The sequence below is a fragment of the Myxocyprinus asiaticus genome, chromosome 7 (genome assembly GCF_019703515.2).
Source record: "Myxocyprinus asiaticus isolate MX2 ecotype Aquarium Trade chromosome 7, UBuf_Myxa_2, whole genome shotgun sequence".
Classification (NCBI taxonomy): Eukaryota; Metazoa; Chordata; class Actinopteri; order Cypriniformes; family Catostomidae; genus Myxocyprinus; species Myxocyprinus asiaticus.
The window spans coordinates 54,177,268-54,203,109 of record NC_059350.1 but is presented as its reverse complement, the minus strand read 5'-3'; the positions used below and the strand labels follow the sequence as shown (position 1 = coordinate 54,203,109).

The following is a 25,842-nucleotide window of genomic DNA, read 5'->3' as shown; positions in this document are numbered from 1 at the left end:
TAGCGGACACTCACACAGAACATATTGGCTTGCCATTTGCATTTTTTTAAATGACTTACTGTATTTTCAGCATGTTCAGTCAGTTTAAAATTGTTACATTTTTGATGCTCTGTGATGTGGATCAAAGTCATTTTAAACTCCTGATAACCGAGCATGACTGCTGTGTGCATTTTTGATTTGTAAATAGTAGCACCTATAAACATGCAAAAAAAACAAAATAAAATTCTGGTTCAAACATCATCTGCAGCCTGAAACTGAACTTTTGATCAGATTTTAGGAGTGAATGCACTTAACTGCATAGAGAGATATAGGATGCTCCCTTGCTCCCTATTTAGTGAATGACTTAACCTCCAGTGTGCTGTCTGTCTGCACTGGTCTCAGAACAGTTTGAAATGCACCTTATTTTCATCCTAACTCCATATAAAGCCTCTGAAAAGACACATTTTTCAGCTTTTGGATAAATACATTTATTCTCAGTGTGATAATGTACAGTAAATATAGGAATGCATTTACTAATCAATAGAACCGTATTGTACAGTGATCATTTATATTCAAATCAAGCTAAATGACCCACAGATGGGTTAATGTTGAAAGTTGATTAAAATAAAATAAAATTCAACTTTTGAGGGAATAATGTCCCAAAATCCACATATGTGGACATCATGTTTATCAGTGCGCTGATGCACGAAAAATGTATGAATTTTTTAAAGTGTCATATCAAACGAAACTAGAGACTCAACCAAACCAGTTTCAATTTAAAAACTTAAGAGATTTCTTACCAGAGGCACTTTTGTTGGCTCTGCACCTGTAGGAGCGCTTCAAGGAAATGCTATGTCACATGACTCGGTCCGCCAGAAATTTAACCCTTAAATGACAGTCTAGAGACTTGTAAACAGTATTCAGTCGGTTTAAATTAATTTTAATCATGCGTTGCTTATAGCAAACGCATGTGGACATGGGGGCCGCACAAGGTTAAATCTGCAAGCAGGATAAATGTTTCCATGAGCATTAATATGGTTATAAAATCACCATCTGTTCAGTTCCAGCGCAAGAATACAACCTGTGAAATTTCCAGAACAATGGAAAATAAGACAAATACTCATGCTAATCACAGACCAGTGCAAGTTTAATGCCAAAAGCAAATGTTTATATTGTAATCTTCTGTTACATGCAAATCCATCACAGATCGAGCAGAGATTCTATATACTTGTCAATCTGTTTTTATAATACTGTTCAGCATTTATACCAGAAAATAAAGAGTCCAAGTAACAGTAAAAACAACTATTTTTAAAGGAATGTTATGAAGAGCTTTTAAAAAGCAAAAGCATTTTGGAAATTGATGTTTATGGAATGTTTGAGTGAGTCAATTTGATGTGATTTTATGATCACATAAACAGCTGAAATGAAGGACTTTAAAGCCGTTTGCGTGTGCGTTCAGTAGTGTCATTATCGTAACGTCAAAACATCATCTATCCCCGAACGGACTGATTCCACATGATCCGACCGTCATCTCTCATCTTTACGGATCCGCTGGCGACGAGTTCTAACGCGGCAGGGAAGGCGCGGTGCTCCGCCTCTCGAATGCGCTCTGATAGGCTATCTTCTGTGTCATTCACCAGGACAGGAACTGCCTCCTGTACAATGATGGCTCCGGCATCCACTTCCTCCTGTTGATTCAGATAACACTTTAGAAAACCAGACAACAGTATTTACACTCAAACTACTAAACTTTGAATGCTTTATATGAAAGTCTGTGTTAAATGTACATGTTTAGTGTACACAGATATGTCCATTAACCCTCCTGTGGTAAATACATTTTCCTCATTTAATAAAAATGGTTTCCTTTATCTGAGCAGTAGAAGACTTGGTGACTTACTTCATTTGCCATCTGAACATACAACAAAAAACTGGGCTTGATTCGATAAGTTTAAGTGGTTGAAAAAAAAAAAAAGCTTTGGTATTCACGGTCAAAATTGACCGACCATTGAAAATGAATGGGAAAGACCAAAAAAAAAATAGTTTTTTTAATTATCTTTCAAAAACAATCAATAAATCAGCAACAATGCAGAAAAACACAGACAGAAATTACAGGGTGAGACTCTAAAACATCCTCAGTGCAAAACATGCACACCCACTCACACACAAACACACTTATAGACACACAAAAATGAACTGGCGAGACTATAACACACTCACAATGCAGAACACACACACACACACACACACACACACACACACACACACACACACACACACACACACACAAAACCATGGCATCAATAAGTGGAACTCTTCAGCCATCTTTTGGTCATTGTTGGCATTACAAGCCGTCTCTTGTTTTCCAGCTAATGACAGCAATCTGACAGACACACACACACGTTTGCAAAATAAATTGTTACTATACAAAAAAGCTTGAAATTGCAAAATGTTTACTCTGATTCTTCTGTTTTATACTCTAATTGAATTTTCAGAATTTTGCAGTTTATTTCTGTTTCTTGATGTTCATTTTCTTGACATTATTATGCATTTACTTTGAATTAATACATTTTTATGTCTGAAATTATTGGTAGAAAAATGTTTATTCTGTGTCTTCTCTTTGTAACACCATGGTCAGGTTTGATTGCAGCATAATGACATAAACTGCACAAACTGACACTTCAAATACATTTTAAAATACTAAACTTTGACAAATAATAGTTTGATAATGTCTAAATATATATCCAAATGCATATCTTGTGATAAAATATAAAATTAGGATACAACAAGTCATCAGACTACACAGTATGTGTCTACAGTCATCTACTGGCCGTTACTGGTTTTTACTGGTTTTCAAGTCATGTTATTTATATTTTGTTCTCCAGATGGCAGCAATCTGCCTCCAATTTGTGTCACATTCTCATATTTTCTTCATGTTTCAATTTATAGAAGTGTAGGTTCTGAATTATTTTATTTATTTATTTTTTTCAAAAATGTACTTATTTGTATATAAAAATATTTTATATTTTCTTAGTTCAGGGTAGAAATGGTATCATTATCATAAAAAAAATAAAAAAAAAATAAAAGGTGTAACACATCTGAACCTTCCTGTCAAAAATGACCACGAATACCAAAGTGAGGTGCTATTTTTCAATACCATAGGAGGATTAAAACTATCTGTTCTTTTTGGGAACATCTTAAGAAACTTCAAGAACATGTTTTTGTCACCCCAAAATAAAAAAGAAAGGATATTTATTGTTTAAAATGAAGCCTTTTTTTTTTTTTTTTTTTTTTTTTTAGCTCCACTGAGATTTTATTTTCATTACTGTAATGTGAAAACGTCTGAAAAATGTGGAAGTAAAACACAACCTGGACATGTTTTTTGTGAGGTCTGCTTCTTTACTTTTGGATGTATGGTATATTTGACCAAAGTCCTCCTAAAATAACTTTCTTTGTTGTGTGTGTGTAACTTTACAACAAGGTTTTATTTGCCAACATAAATAAATAGATTTAGAAATAGAGTTTGTCCATTATTGTGGCATCACTTATTTACGTTTTAGACAGATTTAATGCCGCTAAATAATGTTGTTTATCTTACCGCCACAAAGTGTACAGTGCAGCCAGTAACTCGAACTCCCGCCTGCAGCGCCTGTTTCTGAGCGTTTACACCTTTAAATGACGGCAGCAGTGACGGGTGAATATTCAACATCTTTCCTGTTTACCAAAAGAAAAATGTCAACAAAAACAACAATAAACCATGAGACCACATACTACATTACACGAGTCTTTACTACTGTGCAGCACATGTTCATGTGCCTTTATTTAGACTGAATACATTATATATTGTATGTTTAGTTAATATTAAGATGTAAATGATCTTAGTTTTCTTTAATCACAATTAAGTGAACAAGTGTTGAAATGATCTAAAATGCACCCTAAATTTTAGTGGCTGTTGCTATTTTTGCCATGTGCTTCTTCTAACATGACAAACTGGCAATTTATCAAGAAATATTCCAAATGTTCTGTAATTGAAAACAAAATGAGTTTTCTGAAGAAAAGCCCCAGTAAGGGATGAATATTCAAAATCTTCCCTGTTTGACACATCAACAAAAACAACAATAAAAGTACATACTATATTACATGGACCATTCCTATAACGCAATACACATCGTATGTGTCTTAATACAGGGGATTTAAAAGTGGGTCCAGGGACTCCCGAGTGGGCCATAAGGGGGTGCACGGAAAATTTGGGAGAGAAAAATATATATATATTTTTTTACAATATGTACTTTTAGGGCTGTTAGCCTAAGAAATTAATTATCTAGGTTTAACACAATAAAAATAACACATTTACTGAATTTGATATTATTATAACCGTTACATTCTGCATTCTATAGACTGTTTGGATATTAATAGAGTAAAAACACCTCCTGAGACCCCCACATGACTGCTGTGTGCATTTTCCATTCCCCTTTTTGATTTGTAACTAGTAGCACCTAATAAAAAAAAAAACATTTCTAGAGTAAATAGTTTTCCTAAAATGTTATGTCCTCATATGTGGACAGCGGGACTAAACAGTGAAATTGTAAGTAACACCAAGCTATAGGAAGTCTGATTTTGTTTCATCAAATAGTTTATGATGTTTCCAGGAGTGTTGATTATTCCTGTTTGAGACGTTACAGACATTACATCAGAAATTATCATAATTAATTCAGATTCAAAGTAATGTCCAGCATCATCCAATCACTGTCAACCATGTTAAAATAAAATGATACATTATAAATTCTGAATCTATGTACTGATTATCATTGTCACATGTCTGTCAAACATGTTGAGTGATCCAAACATCATCTGCAGCCTGAAACTGAACTTTTGATCAGATTTTAGGAGTGAATGCACTTAACTGCATAGAGAGCTATAGGATGCTCCCTTGCTCCCTATTTAGTGAATGACTTAACCTCCAGTGTGCTGTCTGTCTGCACTGGTCTCAGAACAGTTTGAAATGCACCTTATTTTCATCCTAACTCCATATAAAGACTCTGAAAAACACATTTTTCAGCTTTTGGATGAACCCATGTGATAATACACAGTAAATATAGGAACACATTTATTAATGTTTATGAATAGAACCGTATTGTACAGTGATAAAATAAAATATAACAAAATGTTTATTAAAATGAAGTTAAATGACCTACAGATGTGTTCATTTTGAAAGTTATTAAAAATAACTAACATGTTTTGTTTTTTTCAACGTTTGAGGGAATAGTGTCCTAAAATCCACGTATGTGGACATCATGTTTATCAGCGTGCTGACATGCAAAAAAAAATTATGAATTGTTTAAAGCCGCATATCAAATGAAACTAGAGATGCTACTCTTCACACCCAAACAGGTTTCAATAAAAAAATAAAAAAACGTACCAAAGGCACTTTTGTTGGCTTTGCGCCCATAACGTTGTTGCGTCATGTAACTCGTGTGACATGTTTAACCCTTAAATGACAGTCTAGAGTCTTGTGAACAGTATTCAGTCTGTTTAAATTAAAATTATGCGTTGCGTATAGGGAAGCCAAAATACAACATCCACGCATGTGGACGAGGGGTCGCAGGGGGGAGAATTTATACTATATAGCTGCTTCATACCCTACAAGGGGTGCTTGACAAAGTTTTCATCTATCATATCACAATTAAGGGCGTATAGGGGCAAATAAAAATAAATGTCCCTATTTTGAGCATGCGATATTTCTGCCATGTCCCCAGGAACATTAAGTTTAATTTAATGATAAATATTCCTATATTTATTCCTTTCTCTAATTGAAATATTTAAAACCAAACACTTTTTCTTGGGAATATTGTTTTAATTAGTAATCAATTCACAGCCTCGGTATCACTTGGTGGGAATCTGCTGAAAGCGTTTATACTCACCGTTCCATTTCCTGACGAAGGGTCCAGTGAGGATTCTCATGAATCCAGCCAAACACACGAGTTCCACCCCAAACTCCTCCAGAACTTTATCTATAGTGCCGTCAAACTCTGCTCTGCTGCCGTAAAGCTTATGATCCACAAGCTGACACACACACAACCACTCAATTCACTCACTTGATTTTAAAACACAATTAACGGTCTTCTCATTGCATTCGCGTCCAAACCAGTATGTTTTCTGCACTCTCTGAAATTCTATACATACAGTGACAAAATTTGGTCACGAAACAACTTCTGAATGTATTGCTTTATGCTGGTTGTGTCATGCCTTCTAAGGACATTACAATATGCTTTGCAATTTTTGTAAAGTGAAAAGTGTTTGACTGCATTTTTCAGACAAACCCGTGTCTGAATGCCCGCCATGGAAGCTCTCTTCAGTCCCACCACGCCCGGTCTGTTTGATATGACCACCACAATCTCAGCAGAGCTCGAGGGTTTCTTTGCCTGATCCATCAAAGCTTGAAGATTAGTTCCTGTCAAACACAAAACAATCAACAATGAAAATGATGTAATTATTTCAATACGGTCTCACATAAGACTCTAGAATTCGGTTTATAAACACACACCAGTTCCAGAGATGAGCACAGCTACTTTTGTCCTCTTGCGTGTGGCATTCTCCCCGTGAGCTGCTCCGTTCTGCAGGGTGCTGGTGTCAGGTGAACGGCCGGGACTGTCCTTTAAACTCGCCTCCAGGTTTCTAATGACTACAGCCTCTGCTCCTGTACACACATATAAACATGCATTGAACACAAAAACGTATGCACACCAATCAATAAAGCACATTTCCCCCAAATATTACTGTAAGGTGAAATATGAGCTTGTCATGTTTTTGTCAGATTCACTCTTATATTAAGCATCACTGAATTCAAAGCATGTCTGTATCTCACCAGGTTGTTTGTGAGCGATTGATCCGATGATCCAGGCTTCCTCATGCGCCTGCAGAAGCCTCAAAACCCTCTGAGCATCCCGTTTACTGACCACCAGTACAGCCCCCAGACCGCAGTTAAATGTGCGTTTCATCTCCTCCTCTGACAGACACCCCTCACGCTGAAGCCACGAGAACACGGGAGGAATACGCCAACGGGACGCGTCTGAAACACAAATCCTCAATGCTTATCAATAAAGACGTGTCTACTGTACAAGCAAGTAGTGCGAAGTGACACGGCAAATCAAGATCGCACACAATCTAGTCAACCAAGATGTCTACACTGCATTATAATGAGGAATACACCTTTTGACGAATGGATTTTCATGATTTGAGAAACATTTTTAGAAGCCGATTAATCAACTGATATTTTCTGCCGGTAATTGGCCATTTTCTATTTTTACGTTTCAACTAAGCCGTCTACACTGCATTACAATCCAACACTTTTTAACCAATACATTTCCATGACTGTTAAGTTGTTTGTGATTATGGAAAAGGGATTTTAAAAAATTAGTGATAAACCAATATATTGTCCAAACCGATTAATCGGCCGATAGTTGACCATTTTTTTTTTTTTCAACTTAACTGTGTACATTACACTATTATAAGGAACACAACATCTTTTGACCAACCAATTTCCATGACCTATTCAGTTGTTTGTGATTATAATATACTTGTTTTTAGAAATTAGTAATAGCCGATTAATCGGCCGGTATTTGGCCATTTTCTATTTTTACGTTTCAACTAAGCCGTCTACACTGCATTACAATCCAACACTTTTTGACCAATACATTTATGATTTTTTCAGTTGTTTGCGATTATGGGATACACATTTTTAGAAATTAATAATAGCCGATTAATCCGCCGATATTTTCTGCCGGTATTTGGCCTTTTTCTATTTTTATTTTTCAACTAAGCCGTCTACACTGTATTATAATCCAACACTTTTTGAACAATAAATTTCCATGACTGTTAAGTTGTTTGTGATTATGGAAAAAGGATTTTAAAAAAATTAGCAATAGACTGATATATTGTCCAGGTCGATTAATCGGCTGATATTTGGCCATTTTTTTTTATCATTTTTAACAACTTAACTGTGTACACTACACTGTTATAAGGAACACAACATCTTTTGACCAATCAATTTCCATGACCTATTCAGTTGATTGTGATTATAGTATACACATTTTTAGAAATTAGTAATAGCCGATTAATCAGCCGATATTTGGCCATTTTCTATTTTTACGTTTCAACTAAGCCGTCTACACTGCATTACAATCCAACACTTTTTGACCAATACATTTATGATTTGTTTCAGTTGTTTGTGATGAGATACAAATTTTTAGAAATGATAGTCGATTAATCGGCCAATATTTTCTGCTGGTATTTGGCCATTTTCTATTATTTTTATTTTTCAACTAAGCCGTCTACACTGTATTATAATCCAACACTTTTTGATCAATGAATTTCCATGGCTGTTAAGTTGTTTGTGATTATGGAAGAGAGATTTTTAAAAATTAGCAATAGACTGATATATTGTCCAGGCTGATTAATCGGCCGATAGTTGGCCATTTATAATTTTTTTTAACATCTACCACATTACTCTATTATGAGGAACACAGCACCTTTTGACCAATCAATTTCCATGACTTTTTCAGTTGTCTGTGATTATGGTATACACATTTTTAGAAATTAATAATAGCCGATTAATCGGGCAATATTTTCTGCCGGTATTTGGCCATTTTCTATTTGTATTTTTCAACTAAGCCGTCTACACTGCATTACAATCCAACACTTTTTGACCAATACATTTATGATTTTTTCAGTTGTTTGTGATTATGAGATACACATTTTTAGAAATTAGTGATAGTCGATTAATCGGGCGATATTTTCTGCCAGTATTTGGTCATTTTTTATTGTCCAGGTCGATTAATCAGCTGGTATTTGGCCATTTTTAGATTATTAGGCATTGTCCAATAACTGCATCAGACTGGTCGATTAAGTAAGGAAAAGTATGTACTGTATCAGTCATTAAAGGCAAGAACTTCAAGACCGTGACTAGTCAAAGATTTATAGTCGAGATGAAGATGTACAGCTTCTGCTGCTCACCCAGATCCACAGCCAGTTCTGCTGGGAGAACTCGAGGAATATTCTCCACAAGTCCACCGCCTGTGATGTGAGCGTAGGCCTTCACCACTCCACTGCGCAGGATTGGTTGAAGCAAACGACTGTAGATCTTTGTTGGAGTGAGGAGAACCTCACCTACAAACAACAACACAAGCGTAAGGTGGGAATGTCATCGATTGAAACATTTAGGATTATTTTGCTTAAAATATTGATCACATCTTGTTTGCAGGGGAGCATACAAATGTTTTGTCTAGTCAAATGCTCTCTAGAATAAGAATACGTCAACACTGGGAAAATATCTGTCATTTCATGGTGGCGTTTATACAAGTAGCTGTGAGCAACAAGATTTCTAACTTATTCCCCTCACATTGACGCACCGATATTCTGTCCTGGTTGTCCGAACGGAGCAGGTGAGTTGTACTGCAGTCCGGTTCTCTCCAGGACTTTGCGCACCAAACTGAAACCGTTACTGTGAACTCCAGAAGAGGCGACACCAATGAGCAGATCTCCCTCCATGATGTCCTTCAGTCGGGGCAGAATGGCTCCTCGCTCGACAGCCCCTACACAGAACCCTGCCAGATCATACTCACCGGGACCATACACACCCGGCATCTCTGCTGTTTCACCACCTCAATAAATGCACACAAAACACGTTTACTTGTGTCACTCAAATTTACATAAAAATATTTAACTACAACCCATTATAGGAATAGGATCCATACATGCCAAGATAAAACTATTAAGTATAACTCACCTAATAAAGCACATCCAGCCATTTTACAAGCTTCCGCGACCCCACCAATGACAGCAGACGCAACTCCAACGTCCAGATGTCCACAGGAGAAGTAGTCGAGGAAGAAGAGCGGTTCTGCACCCTGAGCTAGAACATCATTCACACACATGGCCACCAGATCCTGACCCAACGAGCTGTGGATGTTACACGCCTGAGCAATCTGAAGCCATCAATGACACACAAGAAATTATTTATTCATGATGTTCCTACAAGAGGTCGATAGTGGATTTTGCCGATACTGATAACTAGGCCGATAGCGATTATTCGACCTATAGTTTTCAAAATCGATGTATAGAATGTAAAAAAAAAAAAAAAAAAAAAAGTCTTAATCTTTCCTCACTGTGAAGGGCACAGACATACAGGTGCATCTCAATAAATTAGAATGTCGTGGAAAAGTTCATTTATTTCAGTAATTCAACTCAAATTGTGAAACTCGTGTATTAAATAAATTCAATGCACACAGACTGAAGTAGTTTAAGTCTTTGGTTCTTTTAATTGTGATGATTTTGGCTCACATTTAACAAAAACCCACCAATTCACTATCTCAAAAAATTAGAATATGGTGACATGCCAATCAGCTAATCAACTCAAAACACCTGCAAAGGTTTCCTGGGCCTTCAAAATGGTCTCTCAGTTTGGTTTACTAGGCTACACAATCATGGGGAAGACTGCTGATCTGACAGTTGTCCAGAAGACAATCATTGACACCCTTCACAAGGAGGGTAAGCCACAAACATTCATTGCCAAAGAAGCTGGCTGTTCACAGAGTGCTGTATCCAAGCATGTTAACAGAAAGTTGAGTGGAAGGAAAAAGTGTGGAAGAAAAAGATGCACAACCAACCGAGAGAACCACAGCCTTATGAGGATTGTCAAGCAAAATCGATTCAAGAATTTGGGTGAACTTCACAAGGAATGGACTGAGGCTGGGGTCAAGACATCAAGAGCCACCACACACAGACATGTCAAGGAATTTGGCTACAGTTGTCGTATTCCTCTTGTTAAGCCACTCCTGAACCACAGACAACGTCAGAGGTGTCTTACCTGGGCTAAGGAGAAGAAGAACTGGACTGTTGCCCAGTGGTCCAAAGTCCTCTTTTCAGATGAGAGCACGTTTTGTATTTCATTTGGAAACCAAGGTCCTAGAGTCTGGAGGAAGGGTGGAGAAGCTCATAGCCCAAGTTGCTTGAAGTCCAGTGTTAAGTTTCCACAGTCTGTGATGATTTGGGGTGCAATGTCATCTGCTGGTGTTGGTCCATTGTGTTTTTTGAAAACCAAAGTCACTGCACCCGTTTACCAAGAAATTTTGGAGCACTTCATGCTTCCTTCTGCTGACCAGCTTTTTAAAGATGCTGATTTCATTTTCCAGCAGGATTTGGCACCTGCCCACACTGCCAAAAGCACCAAAAGTTGGTTAAATGACCATGGTGTTGGTGTGCTTGACTGGCCAGCAAACTCACCAGACCTGAACCCCATAGAGAATCTATGGGGTATTGTCAAGAGGAAAATGAGATACAAGAGACCAAAAAATGCAGATGAGCTGAAGGCCACTGTCAAAGAAACCTGGGCTTCCATACCACCTCAGCAGTGCCACAAACTGATCACCTCCATGCCATGCCGAATTGAGGCAGTAATTAAAGCAAAAGGAGCCCCTACCAAGTATTGAGTACACATACAGTAAATGAACATACTTTCCAGAAGGCCAACAATTCACTAAAAATGTTTTTTTTATTGGTCTTATGATGTATTCTAATTTTTTGAGATAGTGAATTGGTGGGTTTTTGTTAAATGTGAGCCAAAATCATCACAATTAAAAGAACCAAAGACTTAAACTACTTCAGTCTGTGTGCATTGAATTTATTTAATACACGAGTTTCACAATTTGAGTTGAATTACTGAAATAAATGAACTTTTCCACGACATTCTAATTTATTGAGATGCACCTGTAGATACTACAAGAGTCACAGATGTAGTTTATTGTTCAACCAAAATCCCAATAAAAACCAAAAAAGATTTTCATGAAGATTTGGTTCATAGCGTGGGACTTTTAACTATAAACAAGCCTGAAACACACCAGGGACTCTTATTTTGAAATGACAGAGACTTTGCTCATTTACAATGCTCTAGAGTAACACGGAGGAATAATAAAAAAGAAAAATATCGGCAACTATCGGCACAGATTTTTTGCAGAAAACCAATAGTTCCAAAAAGCAACTATCGGCACCGATTAATCGGTAGAACCGATATATCGGCCAACCTCTATTTCCTACATAATTAATGCAGCAACTTATTACAATATATCCAGCAGAATGCACTAAAAAAGCCCTTTAAAATTTGTATCAAAATTTTTAACACCAGAAACTGTAACTATTTTTTGAAGAATGTTCACTGCTTTTTTTCTAAAGAGCTGCAGTTCATTGTAACTGTTAAGCTCCAAAAAAAAAAAAAAACAAAAAAAAGACAGAAATTTCATTTTTGGCTTGCTGAACTTTTCCTTTGATTGTACCTTGAGTTTGGTGCCCACTCCATCAGTTCCAGACACCAGGATGGGGTCAATAAAACCAGCTGCTTTCAAATCAAAGAGTCCCGCGAACCCGCCGAGCTCTGCATTACACCCTGAAGCAGAGATGAAAATGACAGATAAAGATATCTGATCTGGCGATTGATCTTCTCTTGGCACATGCTAAAGCACTGAGAAAATAACATGACATATTTATGATCAAACGCTGATCATACAATGCCATTCTTAGTTTGAATTCTACAAAGCTTGAAATTAAATGTACTGAAGCACTGAAATGATAATAGAAAATTGAGCCTATTTTGGGACGTTACATGTGAGTCTCATTATTCTCAATGATTTTGTTTACTGTAGTACCATATTTCTTCTGTATTAAAATAAGAAAACATACACACACACACACACACACACACACACACACACACATATATATATATATATATATAAACATACACACACACACTATATATTACACATTCATATTGCACATATATACTGTATGTGTGTGTAATATATATTTATAATATATGTGTATGATATATATCCTTTTTTAAATGTTTTATATTATTTTTTTTAATTACAAGAAAACACTAATGCAATTATGTGTAATAATATATATATATATATATATATATATATATATATATATATATATATATATATATATATATATATATATATATATATATATATATTACACACGTGTGTGTGTATTTACGGTTTATTTTTATGTGTGTATACTGTATGTGTGTGATTTATAATATATACACACACACATACAGTATACACATAAATAAACAGTATATATATATACACACATACACACACACACACACACGTGTGATTTATTTTTTTTATATATATTTATAATCACACATATTATAAATATTATATATATAATATATTTGATTATATATTACGCACACAGCATATATGTGCAATATGTATGTGTAATATACTGTATGTACATATATATATATATATATATTTATGTGCGTGTGTATGTGTGTGTGTGTGTATATATATATATTACACACGTGTGTGTGTATTTACGGTTTATTTTTATGTGTGTATACTGTATGTGTGTGTGATTTATAATAGGCAAAACACATTTCTATTATTTCTTATGGGATTCATATTCAACTGTAGGTTATAACAGAATGGCACAATCATAAAACAAAACATGGCAACAATGAAAAAAATGAAATGACCCCTGTTCAAAAGTCTGCATACCCTTAGTTCTTAATATTGTGTATTGCCCCCTTTAGCATCAATGACAGCGTGCAGTCTTTTGTAATAGTTGTCTATGTGGCCCCAAATTCTTGCAGGTGGTATAGCTGCCCATTCGTCTTGGCAAAATGCCTCCAGGTCATGCAAAGTCTTTGGTCGTCTTGCATGAACCGCACGTTTGAGATCTCCCCAGAGTGGCTCGATGATATTAAGGTCAGGAGACTGTGATGGCCACTCCAGAACCTTCAACTTTTTCTACTGTAACACTGGAGGGTCAACTTGGCCTTGTGTTTAGGGTCATTGTCGTGCTGGAAAGTCCAAGAGCGTCCCATGCGCAGCTTTCGTGCAGAAGAATGCAAATTGTCTGCCAGTATTTTCTGATAACATGCTGCATTCATCTTGCCATCAATTTTCACAAGATTCCCCGTGCCTTTAGAGCTCACACACCCCCAAAACATCAGTGAGCCACCACCATGCTTCACAGTGGGGATGGTATTCTTTTCACTATAGGCCTTGTTGACCCCTCTCCAAACATAGCGCTTATGGTTGTGACCATAAAGCTCTATTTTGGTCTTGTCACTCCAAAGTACAGTGTGCCAGAAGCTGTGAGGCGTGTCAAGGTGGTGTCGGGCATATTGTAACCGGGCTCTTTTGTGGCATTGGCGCAGTAAAGGCTTCTTTCTGGCAACTCGGCCATGCAGCTCATTTTTGTTCAAGTATCGTCGTATTGTGCTCCTTGAAACAACCACACTCTCTTTTTCCAGAGCAGCCTGCATTTCTCCTGAGGTTACCTGTGGGTTTTTCTTTGTATCCCGAACAATTCTTCTGGCAGTTGTGGCTGAAATCTTTCTTGGTCTACCTGACCTTGGCTTGGTATCAAGAGATTCCTGAATTTTCCACTTCTTAATAAGTGATTGAACAGTACTGACTGGCATTTTCAAGGCTTCGGATATCTTTTTATATCCTTTTCCATCTTAATAAAGTTCCATTACCTTGTTACGCAGGTCTTTTGACAGTTCTTTTCTGCTCCCCATGGCTCAGTATCTAGCCTGCTCAGTGCATCCACGTGAGAGCTAACAAACTCATTGACTATTTATACACAGACACTAATTGCAATTTAAAAAGCCACAGGTGTGGGAAATTAACCTTTAATTGCCATTTAAACGTGTGTGTGTCACCTTGTGTGTCTGTAACAAGGCCAAACATTCAAGGGTGTATAAACTTTTGATATATATATATACACACATACACATACACACACACACACACACATATATATAATATATATTAATAAATAAAAAAAATAATGTGTGTATTTGTGTATATATATATATATATATATAAAATCACCATACATTAAAGGTGGTACAACAAACTACAAATACTAACATGATACATTACAGTAATGAAAAGGAGTTTTGTTTTGTGCATTACCGTAATACACATTCGTAAAATTGTTCATTTATGTTTTTCTTTATGCAAAATATAATTTCTTACTTTTGATTTTGGTCTGACATGTGAGTCCAAAAAACGTTTCAAATATAACAGAAAATAATTCGAGGAAATACTGTTCGTTTGTCAAGGATTTAGTTCACTGGATTATCCAAACATAAGGATTCCCATTTCATTTCGTCTTATAAAAGAATTATTAAATGAATAATTGCTTGTTTGAGGCAATGTGTGTTATGTGTGCACCTGCTCGTGATGTAGCCTTCGCCAGCGGTTTGATAATGTCCACCAGTCTGTTTCCTGCGGCGATGTCCACACCGCTGTCTTTATAAGTCAGTCCTCTGATGGACAAACAGACACAAGCATCAGAATAACAGCACTTTATGACACTTCTGTCCCATATTTTTGTAAAAGTGTTAGTAATATTGAAGACTTACACATCCTCATTTTTTTAACCTCTTTAAAGGACATCTGCTTTGAATGTCTTTGAGAGGATGCAGATTTGTCATTATTTACTCGTCCTCATGTCATTCCAAACCTTTATGACTTGACTTTCTTCTGTTAGGCAGAATCTTCATTTCAGTCACCATTCACTTTTCATTGCTTGGTCCATACACTTAAAGTGAATGGTGACTGAGATGAACATTCTGCCTACTAGAAGAAAGTCAATCATACAGGTTTGGAACGACATGAGGGCGAGTAATTGATGACAGCATTTTCATTTTTGGCTGAACTAAATCTTAATGTTAGTATAAAATACTGCCTTTGGATTTCCTTACACCATATGCTTTTTAACGTTGTTTGTGGTAGTATTTCTTTATATCATTTCCAGTGGTGCCAACCGGTTAGTTGTGAAGTTAACAGTCTCTAAACACACACCTGGAGCGAGTGAGGTGAGCAATGGCGCGGTGGCCGATGTCACGGCGGTAAACAGCATCGGGGAAGCTGATCGCAGCCACGCCTTCATTAGCGCTGTGTAACGCGCTCTCAAGCGTCGGTCGAACCGCGGTGACCGTCAAAACACGCCCACCGTTAGTAATAACCCCGCCCCCTTCCTTCAGGGCGGTGCCTGCGTGAAACACCTGGATGCCCATCTCTGATACCCGAGACAATCCTGATAATATAACAAACAATTGATCTTTATTCGACAAATATATTGCTAAACGAGCTCATTTATGGAGCACAATAAAGTAAAACATAATTTATGATAATCATACCGGTGATGTCCAGGCCCTTCTTATATGATCCTGGATATCCTCCGCTGGCCATGACGACAGTGACGGCAGCTGCGTCCGGTAGCCACTCCACTGGAGTAGAGTGTAGTGTGCACTGCAGAGTGCTCTTCAACACCTCATACAGATCGGACTTCAACAACGGCATCAGAACCTGAGAGACAAACATCCATATTAACACATGAACCACCTACAAACATCAGCAACAGAAGAACATGCAAAGAAAAGCAATTTTTACGATGTAATAAAATTGGTTTCGGTCAAAAATGACCGAACAATATAGGAAGGTTAACATATGGCAAAAAAATAAATAAAATGACGGCAAATATACATTCATTAATGCCACAAAGAAAAAAAATGTGTACTTATTTTTGGGTGAATTTCACAAAACCCATCAAGAAAATTATGATAATTTAAATTGTAAAGTATTTATACAACATGGTTGTATTTGTTGTTCTGTATTTTATACCGATATCTATGTGCCTAGATGCGATGATTTGTATTATAATAATGTAATGAGAAAAAAATTATATATATAAATTCCCCATTATAATAATGTGAATTTGGGGTGCAATAGAAAATTATGTCACAATGGACATACATCTTAAATAAAGACAGGCTACATTTTTGTGCAAAATGTATTTATTTTCTTTTTTTTTACATTGCTTTCTTTTGATTCTGGGGTGAAATGTGACTTGGATATTTCTTTGAAAGATTAATTTCTCGATTGCGTTGATAAGGTGTTGCCAAGCAGAACCAGTTTTACAGAATATGCAAATCTTAAGTTTAACCCTCCTATTCTGATCAAGTAGGGCCATTTTACTGTTCACGGTCATTTTTGACCGGAAACATTAAAGGTTTAACTTTATTTATTTTATTTAAGAAATTATAAAGTTTCTTCTTCCTTGAAGTAAAAACAATAAGATTACGCACTTCTTTTGGGATTTTATGTTTTTTAGATTCTTATTTACATATAAATTTCTCAATTTCAACATTCCTTCGCATATGCAAATAAGCACATTTATTAACTTTATTCACTACTAAAAACCTAGTTGAAACATGAAGAAAATATGAGAATGTGTTCTGTATTGGTGGCAGATTGCTGCCATCTGGTAAAACAAAGGAAATAACATGACTTGAAATTCATGTTATGACAATAATAGCCAGTAGGTGGCAACAGTGTTCAATGCAGGCACCTTCTGTGTAGTAATTCTTAATTGTATCACAAGTTATACATTTGTATATATATTTAGACATTATCAAACCATGTCAAAATTACAATTAATATTATTTCTATTACAGTATTTGTGTGTCTGTGTGTGTGTGTATGATGCATTGTGGGTGTTTCGTGGATCTCACCCCCTCATTTATGTGTTTGTATTCTGCATTCAGGGCTGTAACCAGGGTTTGAAAATTAGTGAGGTCCACGGTGAGATGTCTTTACCAAAATTACACCTATAAACGAAACATTTTCTATACTTACCAATTTAATATAAAAATTAAAGGACAGAAACCAATAATAATACTGAAATTATTTTTTAAATCTCAAATGCAGTTAACAATATTAACACTGAATTTGTCACATAGAAATGCACATTTGACAAAGCAATGATTTTGAGTTGGGCAGCAAAATGTATTCATATTAACTACCGAAAAATCAGCAAAAGTTAATTAACAACTAATTTATCTAAGGCTATGTAATCTCCGTTACATCTTAATATTATCCAAAACAATCAATTGTTTTCCTTTTGCCAGACTCTTAATTATTTAAAGGTGCACTCAGTAATTTGTTCCCCTTTAAAAAAAAGTTTTACTCCTAAATAAATGAATTATAATTTGAAACGTATAAAATCATGAGATGAGGACTCTAGTCGTAACAGTGACCTTATAAAAGCTGTTTTATTCTACATGGGGCAGGGGCACCCTCAAAGGGGCTGCCATTTTAGAGTCACATGACCAGCCGAATACTACTCGTTTAAACTCAGTAACCGTCTTGTGTTCTTGGACACTTTCACTCTTGGATTAATCATGGCTGAATGTGAATTTCTACAAATGGCATCTGTAACTGAAAACTATTAATTTTGAACGCTGCTGCATCCACACCACTAGGTGTCACTGTAAGTCCAAGAAGACACGAGCAAAAAGTTAATGAGTGCACCTTTAATTCACCTTTTTTAATTAAAGTTCATTAGAACTGAACATATTAACAAAGGAGAAAAAGTCATAACTTCATATTTAATTCATGTGTCCAGGCTTTATAGCTTTTTTGTTCAATTCTGCTTTGTAGTTGCCTTTATGACCATTTACCACTGTTCGTGCATAGTATCCAGAGTTTAACTATGGTATTAGTAAGATCATGATAATCACAGGTAACATTTATTATACAGTATTTCTGGTAAAATACCATAGTTACTTCTACAGTTAATATTACTACAGTAACTGTCAGGTATATTTCAATAAGGGTGCTGATTTGTAGCATGAAAAGCCTGTAATTACCTTATGTTTTCCTGTTTACCTCGTCACTGTAGTTTAACATGACGGGCTGTTTAATCTTGTTTCAACTATAGCTTCAGCACAGAGGCTTTAAGTGTCTCATATCAGATGGGTTCATAACAGATCATTCTGTGTCAAATTCAAATGGGTCGCATGCGACTCGCACTGTGTTATCCTCGGGACAGCACGCCACAAGCGCAGAGCAGGTTCATCAGATTAGTGACACCGGTCCCGCATTTATTCTGCACTGCACAGCTTCAGGTAGCACCATTTCGTCACAATCTTGTAGTATTTGCAGACACTAAAGAATCCAGCCAACTGTCTAAACTAAATTATACATGCATGCAGACACTCAAAGGAGTTTTCAACTGCTTATTTTTTTTATATTCAGTTGTACATAGCATCAAAATTTATTTTTGAATATGAAAATTGTACTGAGGTCCGGACATTGGTGACCTCGTATAGATTTTATTTGACAAAATAAAAAACTAATTATAGGGTTATCAGAGTGTGTTTGTGTGTAAGTGTGTGTGTGCATGTTTTATAGTCTCACCCCTTCATTTCTGTGTGTTTGTTCTGTATTGTGGCTGATTTATATATTGTTTTTGGTAAATAAACAAAAATTGCTGTTTTTTCATCTTTTCCATTCATTTCCCACAATCGGTCAGTTTTGACCGCGAACAGTAAAGATGTTGCTTTTTTATTTCAGATGGTAAGTGGAGGAAAATTCACCAAGTCTTGTACCGCTCAGATAGAGGAAACCATTTTTATTACATCGTAAAAATTTATTTCGGTCAAAAATGACCGAACAATATAGGAAGGTTAAAATATGGCCAAAAATAAATAAAAAAATACACACTAAAAACATGACCCTTTTAAACATGAAATATTAAGTGTACACAATGTCAGATTAAAATCATAACCAAGATTAAATCAATTACTTAACAGGGATGCAGACTCAGTGTCTGATGTTCCTCAGAGACACAACATGTGTCAACAGATAAACTATAATAATATTAATGTTTGTGTGCTGTAAGCTCTAGATGTGTGAGCGCGTTTTAACCCCTAAGTGAGGATTAAACAAACCTTCTTACCTGACACTCAGGGTCACCAAACCGACAGTTGAACTCTAGGACTTTTGGTCCCTGTTTAGTTAACATCAGTCCAGCGTACAACACACCTGAGAGAGGAACTTTGCTTACATGATCATATTAAAAGAGAACCAGCATTATTAAATACATAAATACAGTTAGTATGTTGGTGTGACCAAAATCATATTGCAAGCATGATATTAAATTACTCAGAGAGATACATATCATGACAGTTAATATTTCTGGAGAATCAACATAAAAATAAATTTATATTACAAATCCATCAAGACTTTTTTCCTTTTAATTTAAAAATGAACGGTGCTACATCTCATTTGATTTTTTTGATTTTAAAGCTAAAAAATTTCAAAAAGTTAAAGCAGTGAAAAGACTTAATTAAAAAATATGTTAAAGCTAGTCGTTCAAGTTAAAAGTTAGTTTGTTTAAAAAAAGTGCTGAAGTTGTTAAAAGTTGTTAAAATTCAAAAAGTTAGTTGTTAAAAGTTGTTAGTTAAAGTTCTAAAGTAAAAGATTTTTTTAATGTTGTTGAAGTCAAAAAGTTCAAATTGTTACATTTGTTAAAGTGAAAAAGTAAAAAAAGTTGGTTGGTAAAGTTATTAGTTAAAAAAAGAAAGTTTTAATTAAATTTAATGTTGTTAAAAGTTAGTCGCTAGTAAAAAAGTGTTGATGTTAAAATGTAAAAAGTTAGTTGTTAGTTAAAACTAAAGTAAAACAATTTTAAGTTGAAGTTAAAAAGTTAAAATTGTTAGTTGAAAACAAGTCGTCAGTGAAAACGTTAGTTAAGTTGTTTAACGAAAAAATCGTCATTAGTAAAAAGTGTTAACGTTTTTAAGGTAAAAATTGTTCGTTAAAAATGTTGAAGTTCTTAGTTAAAAGTTTAAAAGATATATCAAAATCTGTTCGCAATTTAGCATCTTCAATGTCTTGGCATAATTTTGTTTAAATGTGGTGACAGTCTCATGAATCACCTAGGAGGAGTATTTAAAAGTTCAGAGACTGCAATATTAAAAAAATCCAAAATGGCCAACTTCTTTTTGGGCGAAGCTAATAACTATAATTATTAAATTTGTCCGGCTTACAGAGAACTATATATGTACCAATTTTGGTGACTGTAGGTGAAAATAGGGGCGCTACAGAAACCATCATACACGCCCATTTTAAAGGGAGCATTACAGAGCCCATGCGTGAACTTTTGCCCAGACCTAATGGCCGACGACACTGATGTGTGTACAAAATTTCATGAAATTTTAAGCATGCCATATATGAACACCCAAATATAGGAAGAAAGGAATAACAACAATTAATGTGTTGCTGTGGCAACAATATTTAAGATATCAAATATTCCTTTACAAGTTTACATCAGCAGCATCTTGACATTATTCTAAGGAATTTTGAAACAATTCATGTAAACACAAGAGGGCTATTTCAAAGTCTGTTAAAAGTGCCATACTTCCTTCTTCCAGTTGGTGGCGCTATGACCGTGACCCATAATAGCCGCATCCATGTGATTAGCCTCCATTACCAAATACACAGCTGAATTTTCATAAAAATCACAATGCACACAGAAGATATAAGGCACTTCCTGTTTCCCATTTTTGCCTAAATATATTGCTTCGCCATGGCGACACCATTCAAAATATCAAAAATCTGTACGTAATTTATCATCTACAATGAAATCCTTAAGGAGTATTTAAAATTCCAGAGCATGCATTTTTTTCAAACAATCCAAAATGTCCGACTTCCTGTTGGGTGGAGCTTATGACTGTCAGCACGAAAGATGTCCAGCTTGATGAGATCTATATGTGTACAAAATTTAGGGATGGTAGCTCAAAAGGGATGTGCTACAGAGCCCCCCGAACTTGCCCATCTTCTTGTTGGCGCTACAGAGCGCACCTCCCACCGCAACTTTGCCCAGCCCTAATCACCGACGACTCTGATGTGTGTGCAAACTTTCAAGAGTTTTCATATAATAAAATAAAAATAAATAATAATAATAATAATAATCCTTAGAAGAACAATAGGGGCCTCCACACTTTCAGTGCTTGGGCCCTAATAATATGTTAATTTTGTTCATATAAAATAGGCAAAAGTAGGTAAAACAAAAGTTAATAAAACTGTCTGTTCAGTTATTTCTTTAAGGTGACTTATTACATGAATAACTGGCCTGAAGTGGATAAACTCACCAACATACGGTGTTCCCTCCTCTCTCATTCCATCCACAGTCTTCTGAAGAACAGATTTCTTGATCTCTTCCAACATTTCATCATGAACCTTTAAACAGACACATAATTCACATGTTACCAGCGCTGTCATTCACTGTTTTAACTCGGTCACTCCGGGATCGCTGTAGGATATCATGACGTACTGTATATAATATAGCAAACAAATCATTTTGACTATTCACAGTCACAATTAACTTTCTTTGTATGATAAAGAGCACTATTAACATTCTGCTAAACATCTCCTTTTGTATTGAAAAAATAAAAAATAAAGTCATGCGGGTGAGTAAATGATGCGACTTTTGCATGAACTCTCTCTCTTTACTTTGTATTTTCAGCGTGAAGCAGGTGTGTTGTTAAAGCACCTGTGGTGTTGGGCAGTACGCTCCCATCCCGCCTGTGTTCGGCCCTTGATCTCCATCCATCAGACGCTTGTGATCTTGTGCTGGAGGCATCGGTGAGACCGTGAAGCCGTCACAGAAACACAAACACTGCAGCACAGAGAAGATGGTTAGTGCTTGGGAATAAAGATGTCTGAGATGAAAAGGAAATATCTTTTAAAAATGTCATTTAAAACTCACGTGTGAGGTTCTTAGAAATGTCATCTTATGTCATCTCAATTTATTTACAAAAAAGGTTTTAATTTTGACTAAAAATGTTGTGGTATAACCATTAAGTGAAAACATTTTTACCTATTAACCTGACTTCTCACCATTTCATTACAATCAAATTATTTAATCATAATAATGATGTCATTTCCTTTTTTATGACTATTTTGTCACATGACTTCCTGCATGTTGGTTAAACCACACTGACGGACAAAAGTTTTTCAAATAATAATACATTAAAATAAAATTGCTTCACTGCTTATGTTTCCAAAAATAATAATAAAGATTATGCCAAACTACTTTGACAAATTAATAAATTACAAACTACTAAGCCCCCCCCCCAAAAAAAAAAAAAAAAAAAAAATATATTAATACAAATATTATAAACACTTTTGTTTTTTTATTAATTTTAATACAAAGAAATAGAACATACACAAAATGTTTAGGTTATATGTACTGCAACCTGTTCTTTTACTCATGTCTTATTGTTTATAAAATGTATTTTTCATTTAAAATGGGAGCTTGTGGAAAAACATTTTATTGGCAACAATTAATGCGGTTGTTGCACATTCGGCTTTTTCTTATTTTAAAAAAAAATATTAAACAACAGAATAAATAATACATTTTATATTTTTTTTTATATATGAATCAATATGAAAATATTACCAAATTAATGCACATTTTACAGAAAGCATTAAAATATAATTAAATAAAATATATGATATTGAAAAATAAAACATTGTATACATTTTTTAAATTAATATAATATTAATCTATTTTAGCTTATATTTTATTGCTGCCGGTTCTTTTACTCATGTTTCTACTTATTCTTCATATCATTTATTTTTAATTTAACCTTTGTGCGACCTTCATTTTTGTTTTTTCGATCATTTTGGCTGTGTTAATGACAACAACATTTTGCCAAAGGTGTGTATTTTTGGGGGAATTTTGATATTTCAGCCTCAGTTCCTATAATACATCTATATTACACTGTGTACACACAATAGTTACACTCAGGACCTTCAGGACAAAAATGTCCCCATTGAAACCCATTAAAACTGCAATATTTGATCCCAGTGCCATTAAAGCATAAAATCATGAATTCTATGATATTATTTTTTCATTCCGTAGTCCTGGCTTCAAAATTTACATTTTATATATATTCCACATGATGGCGCCATTGTTCTCATGTTTAGCCTATGGAGCAAATACAAGCTTTTTCCCTATTCTCTGTTTGTTCTATTAGAGATCACTGCAGGACAACTGAATAAATGATGCAGCTAAAATTGTGTGTGTGTGTTGGTATGGATGTCAGAGTGTGTTTTGTATGTGTGTATTGAGAAGTGTGTGTGTGTGTGTGTGTGTGTGTGTGTAAAAAAACAACAGTGGCATTATGTAAACAAACTGGCATTTAAAGGGTTAAAATCCTGAAAATGAATGAATATTTGGTAGTTATGATCAGGACTGATGTTGGTTAAAGAATCTAAATCATTGAAAGTGGAAAATAATATTAATATATAATATTATTAAGGCAGTTTTTTGACGCTGACATTTTTGTCCTGTAAGGACCTCTGAATAACTTTTATATTGACGCTCAAAGTTTAAAATGTTGACCTTAAATGGTAGCTTGTGGAAAAACACATTGCCTATGTTGCTATGTTGTACGTTTGACATAAAACTTTAAAACTATTTAAAAATATTATATTTACTTAATTTTTTTTAATTAATTTTAATATGAATAAATATAACATATTAACCGAATTTACCTTGTATTTTACTGTAACCTGTTCTTTTACTTGCGTTTCTACTCACATTCTTTATATTCTTTATTTTTAATTAAAATTTTACCTTAAATGGTAGGTTGTGGAAAATAAATGTCATTGTCAACAATTACTGCTGTTGCTATGCTGTATATTTGACAAATAAAACTTTAACTATGTGTGTTATAAAATATAAATACTCACAGATACTTCCTCTCCTTCAAGTAGTTCTTCCACCACCACAGTCTCACCAGCAGAACCAAACGTCTTATCCTGAAACATTAATACACAAATACTGCAACAAATGCACCATTTAAGGGTAACACAGTAAAGTGTGTTATCACATTTCATTCTTTTAATTAATAAAGAACATACTGTATTTAGTGTAAATGTCAGTGATTAGACACTGATGGCAGAGAGCTCCTGACCTTCATCATGTCCAGAACCGCCTGACAAGCCTCGTCTTTATCCCGAGCGACGACAACACCTTTACCTGCGGCCAGACCACTCGCTTTCACCACCAGAGCTGGAAAATCAGACCTGAACAAACAGAATCACACACATCTCACCTGTAATGAACAGACACTTCACTTTTAAAAGTTCCAGAAGATGCCTTGGGTTTGATTTTAATATTTAGCAGACAGTTTATCCAAAGCAACTTACAAATGAGGAAAAGCAATTGATCATACAGGGAGCAATAATATTAGTGCATCTTTAAACAGACTGTATTAATTTGGTTGATCAGGTTTATTTCTGATGTTGAGGTGCATCTCTGCTGACCTCTAGTGGAATCAGTTAACTTCTGAGGTGAACGTCAAACAAGATTTTGATCTGAAGATATTACAATCTACCTTAAATACCTATATTAATATGAATGCTTCAACAGATAAACTGTATACACATCAACACATGAGTATAGTGTGTGGCCCTCAGTGTATGTTGTAGACATTTACCCTCGAATGTATCTGCAGGCATCGTGTGGATCAGTGAATGAGCTCCAGCGAGATGTTGGAATACCGTGACGATCCATGAAAGACTTTGAGAAACTCTTGCTGGCCTCCAGCTGTGCAGCCTTTGCCGACGGGCCAAAACACGCCACGCCCGCTGCTGTCAGGTCATCTACTATACCTATAAGATTTACTCAGGTTTATTCATAATAACCAATTGTCACCCGCAATGTATGTGAAATAGCACATCTGGAACGCGGGACGGCGTCAAGTTCTACTTTAAGCAACATATTTAAGTACAAAAGATCTGATAAAGATCTTATAAGCATCTAATACTGTAAACATCTGATAAACGTGATGCTGTAAACATCTGATAAATATCCAATAAACATTTGATACTGTAAATATCTGATACACATCCAGTAAACATCTGACAAACATCTAAGAACATCGGATAAACAACTGCTAAACACCTGATATTG

At 35.3% G+C, this 25,842-nt stretch overlaps 1 protein-coding gene across 1 annotated transcript in view; it reads right to left on the bottom strand.

Moving 5' to 3' along the window:
- Window positions 1–1,108: 1,108 nt before the first annotated feature.
- The window catches only part of LOC127443362 (trifunctional purine biosynthetic protein adenosine-3-like), a 32,331-nt gene continuing 7,597 nt past the window's right edge, over window positions 1,109–25,842 (bottom strand). Inside the window, exons 4-22 of the mRNA XM_051701886.1 lie at window positions 25,367–25,541; window positions 24,842–24,953; window positions 24,618–24,686; window positions 22,411–22,536; window positions 22,010–22,097; window positions 19,813–19,898; window positions 16,211–16,379; window positions 15,873–16,107; window positions 15,240–15,334; window positions 12,303–12,412; window positions 9,761–9,959; window positions 9,384–9,635; window positions 8,989–9,141; window positions 6,842–7,045; window positions 6,521–6,673; window positions 6,297–6,427; window positions 5,898–6,039; window positions 3,575–3,690; window positions 1,109–1,667 (exon numbers count right to left, since the gene is read on the bottom strand). Coding sequence (XP_051557846.1) covers window positions 1,470–1,667; window positions 3,575–3,690; window positions 5,898–6,039; window positions 6,297–6,427; window positions 6,521–6,673; window positions 6,842–7,045; window positions 8,989–9,141; window positions 9,384–9,635; window positions 9,761–9,959; window positions 12,303–12,412; window positions 15,240–15,334; window positions 15,873–16,107; window positions 16,211–16,379; window positions 19,813–19,898; window positions 22,010–22,097; window positions 22,411–22,536; window positions 24,618–24,686; window positions 24,842–24,953; window positions 25,367–25,541 — 2,813 coding nt within the window. The 3' untranslated portion in view covers window positions 1,109–1,469. The remainder of the gene's footprint in view (window positions 1,668–3,574; window positions 3,691–5,897; window positions 6,040–6,296; window positions 6,428–6,520; window positions 6,674–6,841; window positions 7,046–8,988; window positions 9,142–9,383; window positions 9,636–9,760; window positions 9,960–12,302; window positions 12,413–15,239; window positions 15,335–15,872; window positions 16,108–16,210; window positions 16,380–19,812; window positions 19,899–22,009; window positions 22,098–22,410; window positions 22,537–24,617; window positions 24,687–24,841; window positions 24,954–25,366; window positions 25,542–25,842) is intronic.